The 23,642-nt window shown below is 43.1% G+C and overlaps 1 protein-coding gene across 5 annotated transcripts in view; it reads left to right on the plus strand.

The window, feature by feature from the left end:
• The window catches only part of LOC139387870 (regulator of G-protein signaling 3-like), a 239,518-nt gene that overhangs the window by 206,410 nt on the left and 9,466 nt on the right, over positions 1-23,642 (plus strand). For 4 of the 5 annotated variants that reach the window (XM_071134175.1, XM_071134177.1, XM_071134178.1 and 1 more), the window contains one exon: positions 2,724-2,794. In XM_071134175.1, the coding sequence (XP_070990276.1) occupies positions 2,724-2,794 (71 nt within the window). Of the gene's footprint in view, positions 1-2,723; positions 2,795-20,838; positions 21,040-23,642 lie in introns of those variants that run through there. The other variant, XM_071134179.1, reaches the window with a different exon arrangement.

Below are 23,642 nucleotides of genomic sequence, written 5' to 3' on the forward strand. Positions count from 1 at the left end.
TTTCAATATTGAAACCATGTTGCAACTGTCGGAGAGACAGACAGCAAGGTTTATACAAATCTCCGCAGTTGAAAACCAAATGCCACTCTAAAGGAAATGTGAGATAATGTGGAGATCAATGTGGAGATAAAAAAAAAAATTGCCTGGCTGGGCTAATGAGGCAGTGGATTGTGCAGTGAGATGGAACAGAGTAAATAGGCATTTCAATGTCCTAGCTTTAGTCGGTGGTAACTTGTGGAATAGAGACCGGCTGGAATGTGGTTTTAAGCAATCAGAATCCAGTATTAGACCCACCCATTTTATAACATGCACTATCTCATCGCTTATTAAAATTGTTCTACCTGTATTTGAATCTCAACACCTATATTTTCACGGTTACTTTATAGATAACCTCAGAATGTCTTCTCATAGTATTATTATGTAGTGGGTATTAAGGTTATACCTAGGTACGTACAAAACAGGTTGTACAGTATCTTAGGTTTCAACATGCTATTGTATTCACTCTGTCTAGGAATTCAGTCAGTAAGTAGTTCTAGGTTATGTTGCCATGTTCCTCCTATAAGAAACGACACGCCTTCACGGTGGAAATGACCACCCTGAACTTGGTCTACATCACGTAACCAGATGCAATCTTACATTACGTGAAAAATGAGTCTTTATCAACAGAGTACAGGAAGTTTGGAAAATCTGAAATCCTCGTCCTTATTATCGGCAATGGTCATGTTACAAAAACCTACATGTGTGTTTGTAGTAGGGAACCCATAAACATTCCCTTTAAGACACAGATTAGAAGGGAGTCAATGTGTTCCTGTTGGTCGTAATGGATCTTAATGGCAGGGTTGTTTCAAAGCGTCACGTGAGCCTGGCATTGAGTGCTTTATGGGTTGAAGGGGCTTGCAACATGAGGACCATGCCTTGCATTGACTTCCTCCCCATGGCTGGAACCTCATCGTGTGTCTTAATTTGGGGCTCCCTACTAAAGGCTATAGCAGATGGTGTGTGTGTGTGTGTGTGTGTGTGTGTGTGTGTGTGTGTGTGTGTGTGTGTGTGTGTGTGTGTGTGTGTGTGTGTGTGTGTGTGTGTGTGTGTGTGTGTGTGTGTGTGTGTGACAGACAGACAGACAGACAGACAGACAGACAGACAGACAGACAGACAGGTGTAGGCAAAAGCAGACCGTGTTTTCCTGTTTCCATGGTCAATAAAATAGAGTTGTGACCTCTGGATTAACTAGTCCTACAGTAAACCCTGGGAGTAAAGAGCAGGAGGCCTGGGTCGGCGTGACTCCCCCCCTTGTCCTCTCTGGTTTCTGGGGGAAAGCCTGGCAAATGGCTCCCTGGGGTCTGGGGCACCCTGGTTCTCATGTTTCCCCGCTAAGATTAGACACTTAATTTTGATGTTGCTGCTGACCCTACTGACCTAATGGGGGATCTGGTAGTTGCACTGTTCTCAGGTTTCCCTATAGCAGATGAGTAGTGTGTGTGTGTGTGTGTGTGTCTGTCCTGAGCTTCTGGGGCTTGGAGGAGACAGGCGGCTGCTAATGACCTACACACACATACTGTAGCTACAGTAACACTGACACTAAGACTGTTGTACATTATACAGCTGTTCCTCATTTGTATGTTGTCATGCATTAGCTCAGATAATATTTTGTCCTCCATTTTAACACTGAGCGTTGATCTTTAGATGCCAATTTACAGAAGCTGTTTGCTTACTGTTTCAGTGTATTGTTTTGGTCTGCATCCTAGTAGCTCTACAGTCACACCTTCAGCAGTGCAATTGGAACATCTACTCTGTGGTGGAAACAGTGGGCCAGACAACTGATTATGTGTGCCTCACACTGGGACTTGTTGAATAGGTGTCCACTTCCAGTAATATGGGTAGGAGGTGTTACAGTTTCAGTTTGACTTTGATTATGTTTTAAGATGGCACTGACCTCAACTATGTACACAGCACATGTTTAATGTCTGTGAACTCCTTGCCAACTGTTGATACAATAACACAATGAAGTGCTTTTTTAGGCCGTGTCCATGTTATGTTATTCTCATATGTCACTTTGAGACTCAGGCAGGGATATAAACTATACTGTGTACCTAATGTATCGGGAAATGGTTGCCCAGGAGACCATTGCCAAGAAAAACACTTATTGTTTCAGTGCAATAACAGTCGCACACACACACACACACACACACACACACACACACACACACACACACATTGTGTATGGTGATCTGTGCCCAGACTTTTGCTCAGATTCGAAGTGTGTTCTCACAACACAATGGGCATTTTTCTACACACTCACGTGTGTGTCCCTAACATGCTGAAGTCTAGCCCTCCTCCACTCCTCCCCCTCTTTCCTTTCTCAGCCAATCAGAGATAGAGGGTCTTTGGAAGTGTAATGTGACACTGAGGCCTAGGCTTAATAGGGGCCAGGGCTGTGTCACACACACACACACACACACACGCACACGCACACGCACACACAGAGAGAGGTGGCAGTATGTACTGGGATGCTGTTGAGGATTAGCCAGAGCGGCGGCAGGCTGTGTGTGTTACAGACAGGACTACACTCTACCTCCAACACACTGCATACTTTAGCCTAGGGACCCACAGCAGAGACTAGTGACTCTAGGGACTAGGGGCCGTGTGAGGATCTAGGGATCCATCTGTGTTGTGACTGAGGAGACTGGATGATGCAGTGTGTGCTCTCCCTTCTCTCACTTCAGCTCAGTGCCGGATCCCCATGCAGCTGTGAAGTTGGCCCCGAAGGGTCCAAGAAGAAGAAATCCAAGAACCTGTAAGTAACCAAACAACCTTTGATTGACTGTTTCCTGTCTTTGGTTTTCTGTCTTCTTTTCTCTGTAGTTGAAAATGAGGAATGTCTTTGTGTGGTCAATGGGAAATGTGTCATGTGTTCTAGCAATGCAGATATTAGATCAAACTAGCATTAATAATGCTGCTTTATGGAGTTTCCCTATTTGACGTTAGCGGGATACCTGAACATGGTTGAATAAGAGAATGTCCCAAAAATTGGGGACCCTGAATTAAACTCTGAATACAATTTTGAAATAGTTGTAGTTTTTTCCTTATACGTGGATTTCCCTGCCCTGCTGTATAAAGTACAGTGTCACCTCACATTAATGCCATTATCCTTAATGCTATTGCCTCATGGCTATCAGACACAGCTCAAGCCACAAGCCCAGGCGTGCCATCCACTCTACCATAGACTGTTAAAGCAGGTGTCAGATCCACTGTTGAATGCTAATGTTTTGAATAAGCCTATGAGGGTATGTTAAGAGGTGTGTGGTCATTGAGACACTGAATGGCTATTGAGTCTGATTCAGCAGATTGGCGGATTGGGAGTCTTAACCAAAATAAATCCCTGGTCTGAAGGGATTGTGAATGCATTGCACCATGGAGTGGAGAGGGAAAATGAACTTCATCAATGGCAGATGATATCCATTCACTTCCTGAGGTGTTAGATGGTGTGTGCGTGAGTGTGTCAAATGTGCATATTGTGAAATTAGCGTGTGTGTGTGTGTGTGTGTGTGTGTGTGTGTGTGTGCGTGCGTGCGTGTGTGTGTGTGTGTGTGTGTGTGTGTGTCAAATCAAATCAAATCAAATTTTATTTGTCACATACACATGGTTAGCAGATGTTAATGCGAGTGTAGCGAAATGCTTGTGCTTCTAGTTCCGACAATGCAGTAATAACAAGTAATCTAACTAACAATTCCAAAACTACTGTCTTATACACAGTGTAAGGGGATAAAGAATATGTACATAAGGATATATGAATGAGTGATGGTACAGAGCAGCATAGGCAAGATACAGTAGATGGTATCGGGTACAGTATGTACAAATGAGATGAGTATGTAAACAAAGTGGCATAGTATAGTATAAAGTGGCTAGTGATACATGTATTACATAAGGATACCGTCGATGATATAGAGTACAGTATATACGTATGCGTATGAGATGAATAATGTAGGGTAAGTAACATTTATATAAGGTAGCATTGTTTAAAGTGGCTAGTGATATATTTACATCATTTCCCATCAATTCCCATTATTAAAGTGGCTGGAGTTGAGTCAGTGTCAGTGTGTTGGCAGCAGCCACTCAGTGTTAGTGGTGGCTGTTTAACAGTCTGATGGCCTTGAGATAGAAGCTGTTTTTCAGTCTCTCGGTCCCAGCTTTGATGCACCTGTACTGACCTCGCCTTCTGGATGATAGCGGGGTGAACAGGCAGTGGCTCGGGTGGTTGATGTCCTTGATGATCTTTATGGCCTTCCTGTGACATCGGGTGGTGTAGGTGTCCTGGAGGGCAGGTAGTTTGCCCCCGGTGATGCGTTGTGCAGACCTCACTACCCTCTGGAGAGCCTTACGGTTGAGGGCGGTGCAGTTGCCATACCAGGCGGTGATACAGCCCGCCAGGATGCTCTCGATTGTGCATCTGTAGAAGTTTGTGAGTGCTTTTGGTGACAAGCCGAATTTCTTCAGCCTCCTGAGGTTGAAGAGGCGCTGCTGCGCCTTCTTCACGATGCTGTCTGTGTGAGTGGACCAATTCAGTTTGTCTGTGATGTGTATGCCGAGGAACTTAAAACTTGCTACCCTCTCCACTACTGTTCCATCGATGTGGATAGGGGGGTGTTCCCTCTGCTGTTTCCTGAAGTCCACAATCATCTCCTTAGTTTTGTTGACGTTGAGTGTGAGGTTGTTTTCCTGACACCACACTCCGAGGGCCCTCACCTCCTCCCTGTAGGCCGTCTCATCGTTGTTGGTAATCAAGCCTACCACTGTTGTGTCGTCCGCAAACTTGATGATTGAGTTGGAGGCGTGCGTGGCCACGCAGTCGTGGGTGAACAGGGAGTACAGGAGAGGGCTCAGAACGCAACCTTGTGGGGCCCCAGTGTTGAGGATCAGCGGGGAGGAGATGTTGTTGCCTACCCTCACCACCTGGGGGCGGCCCGTCAGGAAGTCCAGTACCCAGTTGCACAGGGCGGGGTCGAGACCCAGGGTCTCGAGCTTGATGACGAGCTTGGAGGGTACTATGGTGTTGTGTGTGTGTGTGTGTGCGTGCGTGCGTGTGTGTGTGTGTGTGTGTGTGTGTGTGTGTGTGTGTGTGTGGTGTGGAATTAGTGTTTTGTGAAATGTGTGTGTGTGTTGTAGACCTGGATTCATATACTACAGTATTTCAAATATCTCAATTACTTTCACATACATTTGAAGTATTTTTTTAATATATGTTTTTTATGTCTCCGTTAGTTTACCAGGTCAGTTGACTGAGAACACGTTCTCATTTGCAGCAACGACCTGGGGAATAGTTACAGGGGAGAGGAGGGGGATGAATGAGCCAATTTGTAAACTGGGGATTATTAGGTGACCATGATGGTTTGAGGGCCAAATTGGGAATTTAGCATTCAGATATATTTGATTGTATTTTGAAATACATTTCGGAAGTATTTGAAAATACTCAAATACACATAGTCAAATACACTCCAATGCATTTAACACATATATTTGAAAATAGTATTTGAAACAATGTAGAACTTCAATTAAATGCTGAGTCTCAAATAGCTGTGTGTCCCTTTAAATTCAGCAAATAAATGTATGTTTCTAATAAACACAATAGGTCTAAATGAATTGTTTGTGTGGTTACCATGAAATGTTTAATGTTTAATTTGTTCCGTTAAATAATTCAGTAATACATATTTTTTTTATAGCTATCTTCCGGCGCCGACAGAGATGGCCGCCTCGTTTCGCGTTCCTAGGAAACTATGCAGTTTTTTGTTTTTTTACGTGTTATTTCTTACATTGGTACCCCAGGTTATCTTAGATTTCATTACATACAGTCGAGAAGAACTACTGAATATAAGAGCAGCGTCAACTCACCATCAGTACGACCAAGAATATGACTTTCCCGAAGCGGATCCTGTGTTCTGCGTTTCACCCAGGACAACGGAATGGATCCCAGCCGGCGACCCAAAAAAACTACTTCGTAAAAGGAGGAAACGGAGCGGTCTTCTGGTCAGACTCCGGAGACGGGCACATCGTGCACCACTCCCTAGCATTCTTCTCGCCAATGTCCAGTCTCTTGACAACAAGGTTGATGAAATCCGAGCAAGGGAAGCATTCCAGAGGGACATCAGAGACTGTAACGTTCTTTGCTTCACGGAAACATGGCTCACTGGAGAGATACTATCGGAGTCGGTGCAGCCAGCTGGTTTCTCCACGCATCGCGCAGACAGAAACAAACATCTTTCTGGTAAGAAGAGGGGCGGGGGCGTATGCTTCAAGGTTAACGTGACGTGGTGTGATCATAACAACATACAGGTACTCAAGTCCTTCTGTTCACCTGATTTAGAATTCCTCACAATCAAATGTCGACCGCATTATCTACCAAGGGAATTCTCTTCGATTATAATCACAGCCGTATATATTCCCCCCCAAGCAGACACATCGATGGCTCTGAACGAACTTTATTTGACTCTGTGCAAACTGGAATCCATTTATCCGGAGGCTGCATTCATTGTAGCTGGGTATTTTAACAAGGCTAATCTGAAAACAAGACTCCCTAAATTTTATCAGCATATCGATTGCGCAACCATGGCTGGAAAAACCTTGGATCACTGCTATTCTAACTTCCGCGACGCATATAAGGCCCTGCCCCGCCCTCCTTTCGGAAAAGCTGACCACGACTCCATTTTGTTGATCCCTGCCGACAGACAAAAACTAAAACAAGAAGCTCCCGCGCTGAGGTCTGTTCAACGCTGGTCCGACCAATCTGACTCCACACTCCAAGACTGCTTCCATCACGTGGACTGGGATATGTTTCGTATTGCGTCAGACAACAACATTGACGAATACGCTGATTCGGTGAGCGAGTTCATTAGAACGTGCGTTGAAGATGTCGTTCCCATAGCAACGATTAAAACATTCCCAAACCAGAAACCGTGGATTGATGGCAGCATTCGCGTGAAACTGAAAGCCCGAACCACTGCTTTTAATCAGGGCAAGGTGACCGGAAACATGACCGAATACAAACAGTGTAACTATTCCCTCTGCAAGGCAATCAAACAAGCTAAGCATCAGTATAGAGACAAAGTAGAATCTCAATTCAACGGCTCAGACACAAGAGGTATGTGGCAGGGTCTACAGTCAATCACGGATTACAAAAAGAAAACCGGCCCCGTCACGGAACAGGATGTCTTGCTCCCAGGCAGACTAAATAACTTTTTTGCCCGCTGTGAGGACAATACAGTGCCACTGACACGGCCGGCCTGCAACTAAAACATGCGGACTCTCCTTCACTGCAGCCGACGTGAGAAAAACATTTAAACGTATCAACCCTCGCAAGGCTGCAGGCCCAGACGGCATCCCCAGCCGCGCCCTCAGAGCATGCGCAGACCAGCTGGCTGGTGTGTTTACGGACATATTCAATCAATCCCTATCCCAGTCTGTTGTTCCCACATGCTTCAAGAGGGCCACCATTGTTCCTGTTCCCAAGAAAGCTAAGGTAACTGAGCTAAACGACTACCGCCCCGTAGCACTCACTTCCATCATCATGAAGTGCTTTGAGAGACTAGTCAAGGACCATATCACCTCCACCCTACCTGACACCCTAGACCCACTCCAATTTGCTTACCGCCCAAATAGGTCCACAGACTATGCAATCTCAACCACACTGCACACTGTCCTAACCCATCTGGACAAGAGGAATACCTATGTGAGAATGCTGTTCATCGACTACAGCTCGGCATTTAACACCATAGTGCCCTCCAAGCTCGTCATCAAGCTCGAGACCCTGGGTCTTGACCCCGTCCTGTGCAACTGGGTACTGGACTTCCTGACGGGCCGCCCCCAGGTGGTGAGGGTAGGCAACAACATTTCCACCCCGCTGATCCTCACAAGGGTGCGTTCTGAGCCCTCTCCTGTACTCCCTGTTCACCCACGACTGCGTGGCCACGCACGCCTCCAACTCAATCATCAAGTTTGCGGACGACACAACAGTGGTAGGCTTGATTACCAACAACGACGAGACGGCCTACAGGGAGGAGGTGAGGGCCCTCGGAGTGTGGTGTCAGGAAAATAACCTCACACTCAACGTCAACAAAACTAAGGAGATGATTATGGACTTCAGGAAACAGCAGAGGGAACACCCCCCTATACACATTGATGGAACAGTAGTGGAGAGGGTAGTAAGTTTTAAGTTCCTCGGCGTACACATCACAGACAAACTGAATTGGTCCACCCACACAGACAGCGTCGTGAAGAAGGCGCAGCAGGAGGCTGAAGAAATTTGGCTTGTCACCAAAAGCACTCACAAACTTCTACAGATGCACAATCGAGAGCATCCTGTCGGGCTGTATCACCGCCTGGTACGGCAACTGCTCTGCCCACAACCGTAAGGCTCTCCAGAGGGTAGTGAGGTCTGCACAACGCATCACCGGGGGCAAACTACCTGCCCTCCAGGACACCTACACCACCCGATGTCACAGGAAGGCCATAAAGATCATCAAGGACAACAACCACCCGAGCCACTGCCTGTTCACCCCGCTATCATCCAGAAGGCGAGGTCAGTACAGGTGCATCAAAGCTGGGACCGAGAGACTGAAAAACAGCTTCTATCTCAAGGCCATCAGACTGTTAAACAGCCACCACTAACATTGAGTGGCTGCTGCCAACACACTGACTCAACTCCAGCCACTTTAATAATGGGAATTGGTGGGAAATGATGTAAAATAAATCACTAGCCACTTTAAACAATGCTACCTAATATAATGTTTACATACCCTACATTATTCACCTCATATGTATATGTATATACTGTACTCTATATCATCTACTGCATCTTTATGTAATACATGTATCACTAGCCACTTTAACTATGCCACTTTGTTTACATACTCATCTCATATGTATATACTGCACTCAATACCATCTACTGTATCTTGCCTATGCCGCTCTGTACCATCACTCATTCATATATCTTTATGTACATATTCTTTATCCCCTTACACTTGTGTAAGGTAGTAGTTTTGGAATTGTTAGCTAGATTACTTGTTGATTATTACTGCATTGTCGGAACTAGAAGCACAAGCATTTCGCTACACTCGCATTAACATCTGCTAACCATGTGTATGTGACAAATAACATTTTATTTTATTTTATTTTATTTTATTTTATTTTATTTTTATCCCCAGTAAGAAACTGCTGGCCGTTGAGAACATATAACATGTACACAAACATGCATACTGATGCCACACACTCACAAACACATACACTTTCACACTCACCACATGCGCTGCTGCTAGTCACTTTACCCCTACCTATATGTACAGTACATAAACTCAGCCAAAAAAGAAACATCCATTTTACAGGACCCTGTCTTTCAAAGATAATTCGTTAAATTCCAAATAACTTCACAGATCTTCATTATAAAGGGTTTAAACACTGTTTCCCATGCAATGAACATGCACCTGTGGAACGGTCGTTAAGACACTAACAGCTGACAGACGGTAGGCAATTAAGGTCACAGTTATGAAAACTTAGAGGCCTTTCTACTGACTTTGAAAAACACCAAAAGAAAGATGCCCAGGGTCCCTGCTCATCTGTGTGAATGTGCCTTAGGCATTGCTGCAAGGAGGCATGAGGACTGCAGATGTGGCAAGGGCAATAAATTGCCATGTCCGTACTGTGAGACGCCTAAGACAGCGCTACAGGGAGACAGGACGGACAGCTGATCGTCCTCGCAGTGGCAGACCACGTTTAACAACACCTGCACAGGATCGGTACATCTGAACATCACACCTGCGGGACAGGTACAGGATGGCAACAACAACTGCCCGAGTTACACCAGGAACGCACAATCCCTCCATCAGTGCTCAGACTATCCGCAATAGGCTGAGAGAGCCTGTACTGAGGGTTTTTAGGCCTGTTGTAAGACAGGTCCTCACAAGACATCACAGGCAACAACATCGCCATGCCAGACAGGACTGGCAAAAAGTGCTTTTTACTGACGAGTCGCGGTTTTGTCTCACCAGGGTGATTGTCAGATTCGCGTTTATCGTCGAAGGAATGAGCGTTACACCGAGGCCTGTACTCTGGAGCGGGATCAATTTGGAGGTGGAGGGTCCGTCATGGTCTGGGGCAGTGTGTCACAGCATCATTGGACTGAACTTGTTGTAATTGCATTCAATCTCAACGCTGTGCGTTACAGGGAAGGCATCCTCCTCCCTCATGTGGTACCCTTCCTGCAGGCTCATCCTGACATGACCCTCCAGCATAACAATGCCATCAGCCATACTGCTCGTTCCATGCGTGAATTCCTGCAAGACAGGAATGTCAGTGTTCTGCCATGGCCAGCGAAGAGCCCGGATCTCAATCCCATTGAGCACGTCTGGGACCTGTTGGATCGGAGGGTGAGGGCTAGGGCCATTCCCCTCAGACATGTCCGGGAACTTGCAATCCCAGAACAACAGCAAAGGACCTTGTGAAGACGCAGGAGGAAGCAGGTACAAAAGTATCTATATCCACAGTAAAAACGAGTCCTATATCGACATGACCTGAAAAGGCCGCTCAGCAAATATGAAGCCACTGCTCCAAAACCACCACAAAAAAGCCAGACTACGGTTTTCAACTGCACATGGGGACAAAGATCGTACTTTTTGGAGAAATGTCATCTGGTCTGATGAAACAAAAAGAGAACTGTTTGGCCATAATGACCATTGTTATGTTTGGAGGAAATAGGGGGAGGCTTGCAAGCCGAAGAACACCATCTCAACCGTGAAACACGGGGGTTGCAGCATCATGTTGTGGGGGAGCTTTGCTGCAGGAGGGACTGGTGCCCTTCACAAAATAGATGGCGTCATGAGAGAGGAAAATTATGCGGAAATATTGAAGCAACATTTTAAGACATCAGTCAGATCAATCCAAATGGACAATGACCGCAAGCACACTTCCAAGGTTGTGGCAAAATGGCTTAAGGACAACAAAGTCAAGGTACTGGAGTGGCCATCACAAAGCCCTGACCTCAATCATATAGAAGATTTGTGGGCAGAACTGAAAAAGCGTGTGGGAGCAAGGAGGCCTACAAAGACTCAGTTGCACCAGTTCTGTCAGGAGGAATGGGCCAAAATTCACCCAACATATTGTGGGAAGGTTATGGAAGTCTACCCGAAACATTTGACTCAAGTTAAACAATTTAAAGGCAATGCTACCAAATGCTAATTGTGTGTATGTAAACTTCTGACCCACTGGGAATGTGATGAAAGAAATAAAAGCTGAAATAAATAATTGTCTCTACTATTATTCTGACATTTCACATTCTTAAAATAAAGTGGTGATCCTAACTGACTTAAGACAGGGAATCTTTACTAGGATTAAATGTCAGGAGGTGTGATAAACTGAGTTTAAATGGATCTGGCTAAGGTGTATGTAAACTTACAACTGCATGCAAATAGTCAAATAAAAGTACTTGTTTTTGGCTGTGTATTTGAAATACCAGATACAGTATCTGAACCCCGGTCTGGTTTGGTGAAGGAGGGGATTCCTTCGACGTTGTAGCCTCAGTGATTATACGGCTGTTGATTGAGCCTTCTTCACACTATTTCATGAAGATGATCGGAGAATTCGCAGCCAGGGGACAATACCCTCTTAATATATGCTCATCCTGACAGCTGATAGCTATTCAGAAAATCAACAAATGATGAACATTTGAATCAGAATTATCAACAGCCACATTTGAAGCATAATCATTAAGTTAATACAATGCAATATATATATATATATACCTATACAGTGTATACAGTGTATATATATATATATATATATATATATATATATATATATATATATATATATCTACAAAAGCATCAACAGCCACATTTGAAGCATAATCATTAAGTTAATACAATGCAATATATATATATATATATATATATATATATATATACAGTGTATACAGTGTATATATATATATATATATATCTACTGTATATATCTATATATCTACTGTAGTTATATATATATATATATATATATATATATATATATATATATATATATATATATACACACACCTTTATCTGAATGTAAACTCTTTGTCAAGTAGTGGCTCATATCATTAGCATGTAAAGTTATATATATATATATGTATATAACTTTACATGCTAATGATATTAGCCACTACTTGACAAAGAGTTTACATTCAGATAATGGTGACACCCCTAGGCCATGAGATGGTTCACCTGTAATGAACCACTCCCCCCTCACAATGGTATCACCCGCCACTGTTTGATTGCCCCAGGATAGTATGTTTATACAGCTGAGGGTCTGATGTGCAGGTGTTGAGAGGCATGTACCACACCTCCTATGAGCGAGTGAGTAAGCGAGACTGTGACACTAAGGTGTCTGTTCACAAGTCGTTAAACTCTTCCTCCAGTCTCCTTTTAACCTCATTTAATCTAATTTACTCAACAAAAGGCACATCTCAATAGGTGATCTAGGTCCTTTCCTATTTTGTTCCCCTATTGCTCCTCTATTGTTCCTCAAGAAATGACATCACATTTGACCATCAGACCAACCTTTAATGCCTTTAAGTATTCAGTTGTGTCTAAAAAACACTACTTTGAACACATTTTTTTTTTTTACCCTTTTGTATGTGAACTTTACTATATTTATACTTTGGATATCACTTTTCAACAGAAACATTGAAAAAATCACTGGACTAAGTCTTTAAGTGTGACTCAGTCAGTACATGTTGAGTGGACATCTGTTGCTATCTACTCTAATAGGGGTTTCCCATAAGCAGTTTTCTGTCTAGCCTCAAATGAGCCAAACATGACTGACCTAACTCCAATATGTGTCTGCAATACCTACACCTACTTAACACTCACTAATCAACCAATCTTCATACTCTGATGAGGACACATAACCAGAAGCCCTATGACTAGCATAGACACACACACACACACACACACACACACACACACACACACACACACACACACACACACACACACACACACACACACACACACACACACACACACACACACACACACACACACACACACACACACACACACACACACACACACACACACACACACATACAGAGAGAGCTCTAACATCAAATATCTTGTAGCTAACTGCTCATCCATCTCCCCAGTGATACAATACCTCTGAATGCTATCTCAGGAGTCTGACCCTCTCTCCGGCTTGAAACCCCAGCCTATTCACTGTGAGAAGGAGCTCCGGGGAAATGAAATGTGACACACCAGATGTGGGGAATAATCATGTATGCAACCACTTACACCATCAAGCATATGTGGGTTACAGTGCAGTCGGTTAGAGGAATGTAGCTGTAAGTTGTTGCTTTTGAGTCATTTCACAAAAGCATGAGTAGGGAGGATAAAAACTGGGAATTGACGTGTAGAAGGGTTGGATTACAATGGAATTGTTTGGATAGGGAAGTGTTTTCTTGAGGGTATTTGCATTTATATATCTGACATGTATACAGTTAGTGGTGTCAGAGGAATGCCCTAAAAATAGTCAAAGACCCCAGCCTCCCCAGTCATAGACCGTTCTATCTACTACAGCATGGCAGGCGGTACCGGAGCGCCAAGTCTAGGATCAAAAGGCTTCTCAACAGTTTTTACCTTGAAGCAATAAGACTCCTGAACAAGTCATCAAAAGCTACCCGGACTATTTACATTGGGTACCCCCCCAACCCGTCTTTTATGCTGCTGATACTCTCTGTTTATCATATATGCATAGTCACTTTAACTATACATTCATGTACATACTACCTCAATTAGCCCGACTAACCGGTGCCGGTATATAGCCTCGCTACTGTATATAGGCTCTCTACTGTATATAGGCTCGCTACTGTATATAGCCGAGCTACTGTATATAGGCTCGCTACTGTATATAGCCTCGCTACTGTATATAGCCTCGCTACTGTATATAGGCTCGCTACTGTATATAGGCTCGCTACTGTATATAGCCTCGCTACTGTATATAGGCTTGCTACTGTATATAGCCTCGCTACTGTATATAGGCTCGCTACTGTATATAGGCTCGCTACTGTATATAGGCTCGCTACTGTATATAGGCTCGCTACTGTATATAGCCTCGCTACTGTATATAGGCTCGCTACTGTATATAGCCTCGCTACTGTATATAGGCTCGCTACTGTATATAGGCTCGCTACTGTATATAGCCTCGCTACTGTCTTTTTTCTTTTTACAGTTTTTTTTATTCCCTTATCTATTGTTCACCTAATACCTATTTTTTACTTAAAAATGGCACTGTTGGTTAGGGCCTGTAAGTAAGCAGTTCACTGTAAGGTCTACTACACCTGTTGTATTCAGCGCACGTGGCAAATAAACTTTGATTTGATTTAGTGCTGTGGTTCACAAACTTAATCCTCGGGGCCCCAAGAGGTGCACATTTAGTTTTTTTCCCTAGCACTACACAGCTGATTCAAATGATCAACGCTTGACGATTAGTTGAATCAGCTGTGTAGTGCTAGCGCAAAAAATCTAAACCCTGAAACCCTGAGTTAGTGTGTGTGCTACATATACAACTTTGACTAAGCACTTGCTCTAGATGAAGTTGCAATGTACTTGATTCAAACCTGTGACCATCTGTTAAGTTACTCAACTATGTAGCTGTAAACCGAACCAATCTTTTGTCCTACTTCCCCGAATGACCTCTTCCTCTTCTTACCTCCTTCTTCTTTGAACCTCTTCACTCTCTCCATTGTTTTACTTTACCGGGAGACTGAGTTCTGTCTGAAACTTGAATCCTTGTCTTTGTAAATCACGCTCCTCCTTTCTCCCGGTCTCTTTCTTTCATTCCTCCCCCTCTTCCTTGGTGAATACCTCTCACCCATCCCTCTGGGCCTCTGTGCGTGTCTTGAACCTTCCCAGACTTTATCTGCTAGTAGTGATCTTACATTACCTCCTACTAGTCCAATGTCTGTACACTATGCACCCTTCAGTCTTCTCCGAGGCCCCCCATACATATGTAGGAGGCCAGGATATGAAGATGTAGACACATTCCTGTGGCCTAAAGCCCTACGTTTAACACACGTCTACACTTACGTTCGTAGGGAGGAAAGCAACATATGAGAAAATAATGCAATATGGGCTTAATGCGAATGCAACTGGTTGTTTTGCAAAAATGGTGCATTGATGTTACTGGACATGTTTGAGTTGTGCGTTCGTATCTCACGGTCAGAAATTGGCCTGACCTGAATAGGATTAAACCAATAGCTCCTTGTGGAAAGGAAAAGAATTGCGACAATGTTTACTGGTATTTAATAATCTGCTATCCAATACTATAATGGGTATTAAGGTTGAACTGCTAATTGCCTACGTATTAATTGAATGATCCTGGATCAGGGCTAACTGGTGGCTGTGGCATAGCCTTACAAAACTGCTGTTTGGTTTGAGGTGGTTGTGTAGCTGGTGCCAGTTGATCGAGAATGCTGGTCAGTAGTACACCTTAAACCCCAATATGCTGTCATTACTCACATTTTGCAATTAATATTTATGAGGACAGCTACTTAAAGTGATTTTCTAGTCATTACTCAAACCAAACTGTGCCCATCCCAACCCCCCCCCACCCAGAAACCCCGATAGGTCAGGACAGGACAGCGCCCTGGGGGGGACCCTGTTAAGCCCCAATGAAAGAGAGCAGTGTTCTACTGGTCATTGAGTCAATCTACTTCATACCCCCTCTGTGAAGCCTGATTCCATTGAGCCTGATGCGCTAACTGGCTTCACAATGATAATGTTGAGAGTCTGAGCTAACCGGTCATAGAGAGCAAGCTATTTTGGCTTACAGATGTAGATTCATCATTTGAGCCAGTTTGCTACAACAGGAAAATAATCCTGCAACAACAGGAATTGTGAATTATTATTTGGATTATAATTAGTTAACTTTTTTTGTTGGGATTGATCCAATTTTTGTTAGGGCAAATCAAGTCTGACATTTTAAAGTGGAAATTACACATTTTAGAAGCCTTTTTAAACCTTGAATAAATACACTACAAGTTTGCATTTCTGTGCAGGAAAATTCTTAGCAACAAAATAGTGCCACCTGGTTTTCAGGTAGCCTATAGCGAGAGTCTATTGCAGCCGAACTGTTGTCGAAATGTTGTCAATGTTGGTGCAGAGTTTCGGAGCTTCTGGCAGGTGTCTGCAGTGCAGATTTGATTGAATTCCAGGTGGAGTTTGTAAGAGGAAAGATAAGTTGTATCCCTTTATCCAGACAAGCTACTAGACTGGCCTCCCTCCCTCTCCTCCTATCCCTACCCATGCTTGTCTGCATGTAGCACAGCTGCTTCCCTGGGCAGTCCATATCCGCTCTGATCCCCTCCCATTGTTCATTGTCACCTGTGCTACAGGGGCCAGATGTTAGAGCTTCCCCAAGGCAACGATCCCGACACACCTACTGTATCTCCCCCAGCACTGACAGACATCCGGGCGGGAAACTCACACACACACACAGACACATACCAACATGCACGTACTGTAGCCAGGCACACATATGCAGCACGCACGCACGCATGCACACACACACACACACACACACACACCCCAGACGAAAGGATAACATTACCCCAGACGTGCTAGAATAATATCCACCTGTTGTTTTGCTACATGACAGGAAAGATGAAATGTGGTGAATGTATTTGGGATTTTCTACTAGTTGTGATAGTGATTATAGTTGTCATATAGCTGAAGTAGTAGTCATAGCTCTACAAGGTTAGGTCAATAGAAGTTATTGCAGCAGTTGTAATTGTCTAGTTTTAGGGTTCACTACTTGTTGTTGCAGAGGTAATAACAGGTGTAGATGTAACAGTAGTAGCTAGTAACAGTAATTTATAATCAAATGGCCACCCGGACTATTTACATAGATTGCTGCTCCTCGCTGTTTACTATCTATGCATAGTCACTTTACTCCTACCTACATGTACAAATGACCTCGACAAACACATTGACTCGGTACCGGTACCCCCTGTATATAACCTCGTTATTGTTATTTTATTGTGTTACTTTTTATTTTATTTTTTAATACTTTATTTAGTAAATATTTTCTTAACTCTATTTCTTGAACTGAATTGTTGGTTAAGGGCTTGTAAGTAAGGTTGCGATTTGTTACACACTCCCCTATGTATTTATTTGGACAGGGACTCTAAACCGTTACATTTGGCTCTATACTCCAGCATTTTGGATTTGAGATCAAATGTTTTATATGAAGGCGACAGTACAGAATGTCACCTTTTTATTGGAGGATATTTTCATATCTGTTTTACCGTTTAGAAATGAAAGTACTTTATGTATCTAGTATTTGGACAAATTCACTTATAGTGTATTATATTTACTAAAAAGTCTAGTATTCAGTCCCATATTCCTAGCAGTCAAAGATGACATCAAGCCTGTGCCACTACAAACTTGTTGGATGCATTTGCAGTTTGTTATGGTTGTGTTTAGGATTATTTTGTGCCCAATAGAAATGAATGGTAAATAATGTATTGTGTCATTTTGGAGTCACTTTTATTGCAAGATTTACAGATGCATAAATATCATACCCCCATGATCTTTGTGAATCTGTAACTTTCTCACACATCATTGTTCACAATTCATTCAGGATTATCTACAATCATGGTAGCATCCACATTAATGTAGAAGTGTTTAGAATCATATTCTATTCTTATTTACAACAAAAGGGACTCCGCGTGCATAGCAATTTCAATTTATTTCACTGTTGGATTTGTTGCCCTACCAGACAGAAGAAGAGGAGAATATGTGGCTAGTAACTTTGACCCATTCCTATGTTGGTGCAATTTTAATACCAATGTCGAATAATATATACAGTGCCTTGTGAAAGTATTCGGCCCCCTTGAACTTTGCGACCTTTTGCCACATTTCAGGCATCAAACATAAAGATATAAAACTGTATTTTTTTGTGAAGAATCAACAACAAGTGGGACACAATCATGAAGTGGAACGACATTTATTGGATATTTCAAACTTTTTTAACAAATCAAAAACTGAAAAATTGGGCGTGCAAAATTATTCAGCCCCTTTACTTTCAGTGCAGCAAACTCTCTCCAGAAGTTCAGTGAGGATCTCTGAATGATCCAATGTTGACCTAAATGACTAATGATGATAAATACAATCCACCTGTGTGTAATCAAGTCTCCGTATAAATGCACCTGCACTGTGATAGTCTCAGAGGTCCGTTAAAAGCGCAGAGAGCATCATGAAGAACAAGGAACACACCAGGCAGATCCGAGATACTGTTGTGAAGAAGTTTAAAGCCGGATTTGGATACAAAAAGATTTCCCAAGCTTTAAACATCCCAAGGAGCACTGTGCAAGCGATAATATTGAAATGGAAGGAGTATCAGACCACTGCAAATCTACCAAGACCTGGCCGTCCCTCTAAACTTTCAGCTCATACAAGGAGAAAACTGATCAGAGATGCAGCCAAGAGGCCCATGATCACTCTGGATGAACTGCAGAGATCTACAGCTGAGCTGGGAGACTCTGTCCATAGGACAACAATCAGTCGTATATTGCACAAATCTGGCCTTTATGGAAGAGTGGCAAGAAGAAAGCCATTTCTTAAAGATATCCATAAAAAGTGTCATTTAAAGTTTGCCACAAGCCACCTGGGAGACACACCAAACATGTGGAAGAAGGTGCTCTGGTCAGATGAAACCAAAATTGAACTTTTTGGCAACAATGCAAAACGTTATGTTTGGCGTAAAAGCAACACAGCTGAACACACCATCCCCACTGCCAAACATGGTGGTGGCAGCATCATGGTTTGGGCCTGCTTTTCTCCAGCAGGGACAGGGAAGATGGTTAAAATTGATGGGAAGATGGATGGAGCCAAATACAGGACTATTCTGGAAGAAAACCTGATGGAGTCTGCAAAAGACCTGAGACTGGGACGGAGATTTGTCTTCCAACAAGATAATGATCCAAAACATAAAGCAAAATCTACAATGGAATGGTTCAAAAATAAACATATCCAGGTGTTAGAATGGCCAAGTCAAAGTCCAGACCTGAATCCAATCGAGAATCTGTGGAAAGAACTGAAAACTGCTGTTCACAAATGCTCTCCATCCAACCTCACTGAGCTCGAGCTGTTTTGCAAGGAGGAATGGGAAAAAATTTCAGTCTCTCGATGTGCAAAACTGATAGAGACATACCCCAAGCGACTTACAGCTGTAATCGCAGCAAAAGGTGGCGCTACAAAGTATTAACTTAAGGGGGCTGAATAATTTTGCACGCCCAATTTTTCAGTTTTTGATTTGTTAAATAAGTGTGAAATATCTAATAAATGTCGTTCCACTTCATGATTGTGTCCCACTTGTTGTTGATTCTTCACAAAAAAATACAGTTTTATATCTTTATGTTTGAAGCCTGAAATGTGGCAAAAGGTCGCAAAGTTCAAGGGGGCCGAATACTTTCGCAAGGCACTGTAACATTGGTGTTCAAGCCAATTCCATTATATGACTGTAGCCTTCCGTTTTTAAATTCCGAATAATGTATTGTGATGGTAATGACGTTTGTTTATGATGTTCATTATTAGTCTTTGGCTTAGGTCGCTAGCGAGCTGCAGTATCTCCAACCTAGCCTACACTCTTAAAACTGCTTGGTTGTTTGAATGACCCAACTGCTGGGTTGCAGGCATTGGGTCACTTAGTTGGGCTGTTTGTTTTGAAAAGAGCCAGGGTGGGTTGGCATGGCTTAGGAGGTGTGTGGCATCATTTTAGGCCACCTGTGCGAGTAAATGTAATTCCTGTTAGTCTGTTCTGTTGCACTGTTTTCACATGTTAAGGCTGAACACTGACAGTTTTGTAGCTTCGATGAGGCTGACAGAGGTGTATAACTTCCTCAATAGCCTTTGCAAATGCCAATATTGGGAATAGCTACCAGTTTACGTAATCAGGAATGTTAATATTATATGTAATATGCATAAATATTCAAGGAAAATGTGTATTTGTAGTGTACAAACTTCATATCATGAACAGGAATGACATTTACTCTCACAAGTGGCCAAAAATAATTATCTGACAGCCACATCTCCAATAAGCCCCACCTCTAATCTTCTGATAGGCTGCCGCTGCTACAATATGTTGTTAAAAAGGCTCAAATTTCAAACCCATCACAAAAAGGTTACTGTTTTAACCTTTACACTGGCAGTACAGTATCAGCGTATAAGGATTAATCTGTGGTGCTTTTATGAAAAGATAGGCATCATGGCACAGGGGTTCTTCTAATAATCTTTTCAGAGGGATTCATCGAGGAACCTATTTGACCACAGGGGCAATCTTTTGAACCCCAAAATGTTCCTCGAGGTTCCTTTACTCCTAAGAGTGTCTAAGTGATTTTTCCAAATATTTATGACACCTTCATATTGGTGGACTAGATACATAAAATGCAATCATTTCCAAATGGTAAAACAGATATGTATGAAAATGAAATGTGACATTCTGTACTGCTGCCTCATATAAAATATTTGTTCTAAAATCCCAAAGGCTGGAGTATAGAGAACAGTACATTTTTTTTTAGCTTCACTGTCCAAATAAATATATAGAGGAGTGTAGTTGTAAAATTAAAGCATTTACTACCCCATCAAATCCAGTCCGGGCTCTAATCTCTCATTGACAGACTACATCATCTGACCAATTACGTGAGACTTTAGTTCTGGGTTAACCAAGATTACCCAGGCTCAGACAATGCAGCTCCATCCTCTCAGAATAGAGCCTTGTGATTGGGTGAGCCCTGGGCCCGCCTCTCCTGGCTCCCAGACTATATAAAGCCACAGAGGAGCCTCTCCCGGGTTAGAGGAATGTGACAACTGAATTACCCTTGCCCTGAGCACATACACACACATACACACACACATACACTACACATATAGGACCTATACACACAGGACTACACGCAGGACCCTAAAGACTTGAGCCAATGTTCCCCGCTATGGTCGACTTTTCAGAGAAGTACCTGGAAAGGTAAGTTAGAACCCATGGGTGTTATACTCTGTGTGTGTGTGCTCTCTGCTGCTTTTAGAATAAATAGGGAGAGGGAAGGAGGGAGAGAGAGAGAGAGGGAAGGAAGGAAGGAGAGAGAGGGAAGGAGGGAGGGAGAGAGAGAGAGAGGGAGAGAGGGAAGGAGGGAGAGAGAGAGAGAGAGGGAAGGAGGGAGAGAGGGAAGGAAGGTGACGTTTTAGGCTCTGAGGGATACTACTCAAAAGCTGTTAGGAGGCTAGCTGACCTCTCTCCTGAATCTCATTTGCCAGCTGCTGGGTGAGAGGTCTCACGTGTGGTTAAATCTATTTTGAGGACACTTGTATCTAGAGATTGGCCTTGTCTTTTAATAATCGGCCTGGATTTCTTAAGTGGTCTCTGTGGTTGGTAAGGTGAGTAATGTTGAGAATGGGCATTTAAATGAGTTAGATGGCTTAGTTTGGTGTTGATTTATATGTACTGAACATTGTAGGACAATTCCTATTTTCAGCATTTTCCTTGGTTAGAAAATAATGTACTACTGTATTGGAATTCAGATTCAGGCGCTCCTGAAAAGTACAGATTTATGTCTCAGTGTGTTTGCCTGCTCTGTTTTTAAACATAGCCCACCCCGATCCCATGGAATTACTCTGGAAACCCACATTCCTATTCAACCTGGTCTCAGAGCCTTTCATAATATTCTGTACTTAAATCCGAGACACTCCAATTAGTATGATACTGTATGTTACGTTTCATATGGTATGATATGTTGCAAATTCAAATTTGAATATTGTATGTTCCGAATTTGAAAAACGTACAATATGTTGCAAATTTGCAAATCATATTATATGTTACGACTTTGCAAAACTTATGATATGTTACGAATTCTAGCTAGGTGGCTAACATTAGCTTTCTGGCTAACGTTAGCTAGGCTAGGGGTTAGGGTTAAGTTTAGGAGTTAGTTTAAAGGGTTAAGGTTAGGATTAGAGGAAGTGTTAGCTAAAAGGGTTAAAATTAGGGGAAGGGTTAGCTAACATGCTAAGTAGTTGCAAAGTTGCTAAAAAGTAGTAAGTAGTTGAAAAGTTGTTAATTAGCTAAAATGCTAAAGTTGTCCGTGATGAGATTCGAACTCGCAACTTTTAGGTTTCTAGATGTTTGCATTATACCACCCTACTTTGATTTTCCCATCAAGTAACCATCTGTCCTATGTAACCATTCCAAACGTAACATATCCTACTAATTTCAGTGTCCCATATTTACATTTACTATGTTATGTCTAGTCTATGAGATCAGGCTGTCCTATTTAGTCTGTGGGAAAATAATGGGAGGACCCTACTGTCTCTTGCTCAATGAGAATGATGTTGTCTCCATAGTGGGGAATAACAGGGACATGTGCAGCTACACTGTGTTATGCAGACATACACACGCACGCATGTATGCATGCACACACACACACACACACACACACACACACACACACACACACACACACACACACACACACACACACACACACACACACACACACACACACACACACACACACACACACACACACACACACACACACACACACACACACACGGGAGGTATGTGTGTATACGGTGCCGGGCCAGGCACATAACCTACTGCAAACAGCCAGAGTGGCGGACGGGGCAAAAACAACCCTAGAGTCGTTCACCTTGGGGTCTGGGACTACCCCCTAACCTTCTACCCTCTATCCTGACTGTAATGGTTGGGCGCTGCCTGGAGGTGTGGAGACGGGATCCAGTACACACAAGGGAAACAGAGCCACTGGGTAGAACAGAAAGGTGGGATGTGGAAGCAACAGCAGATGTGTTTTAACAAGCCTGATTAACTGACATGGTTGAAACATCTAGTAGTTCAGAGCAAGACTTCATGCCCCAAACATTGAGTGATGACAGGCATGCGTTTTCTCTGATTCTATAGTGGGACTATTCAGTAAGAGCATTTTCTATCTTTTCTTGCTCCTATACTCCTATACATTTATATCTGTGTAATACCTCAACGTATAATTCTTTAATATAATACTATACTATGTAATTACTTTGGTGTAACACATTTCTAGAATGTCAATAATGTTATTTGTCTCTCTATGTAATTTAACGTTGGTGTTGACATGCCCCCCCCCCCCAGCACCCGTGGCTGTCAGTCAGTCAGCCACACTTTAGTACATCTACTATACAGCTGCAGTGTGTCTACCTGCATCTCCCCAGCTACCCAGTTCTCCCCTTGAGTTCTGAGTACTTAGCTAGCTAGATATCCCTGGGAGCACGGCCCAGTTTCACACTACCAGGAATAGCCTGGAGAGAGGGTATTACTGTCGGTAATGTGAGCCAGGAGAAGTGGGAATAACATGGAGAGACCTGAGATAATCATGGTGCTAAAGACCCTCCAGCCCCCTCTACACACAGACATGCGCACACACACACACCACCAGCCCGGCAGATAGGGAGTGTGACAGGTGATAGAAGTATTTTCTGATAGCGGGTGCGATGAATGGAATCAGAGTGCATCCTAATTTGTTAATCTCCCAGAGAGGGATGTGGCTATCCTAATATAAGATTAGCCTGTCAGGTTTAGGGCTA

Source organism: Oncorhynchus clarkii, chromosome 29 (genome assembly GCF_045791955.1).
Source record: "Oncorhynchus clarkii lewisi isolate Uvic-CL-2024 chromosome 29, UVic_Ocla_1.0, whole genome shotgun sequence".
Classification (NCBI taxonomy): Eukaryota; Metazoa; Chordata; class Actinopteri; order Salmoniformes; family Salmonidae; genus Oncorhynchus; species Oncorhynchus clarkii.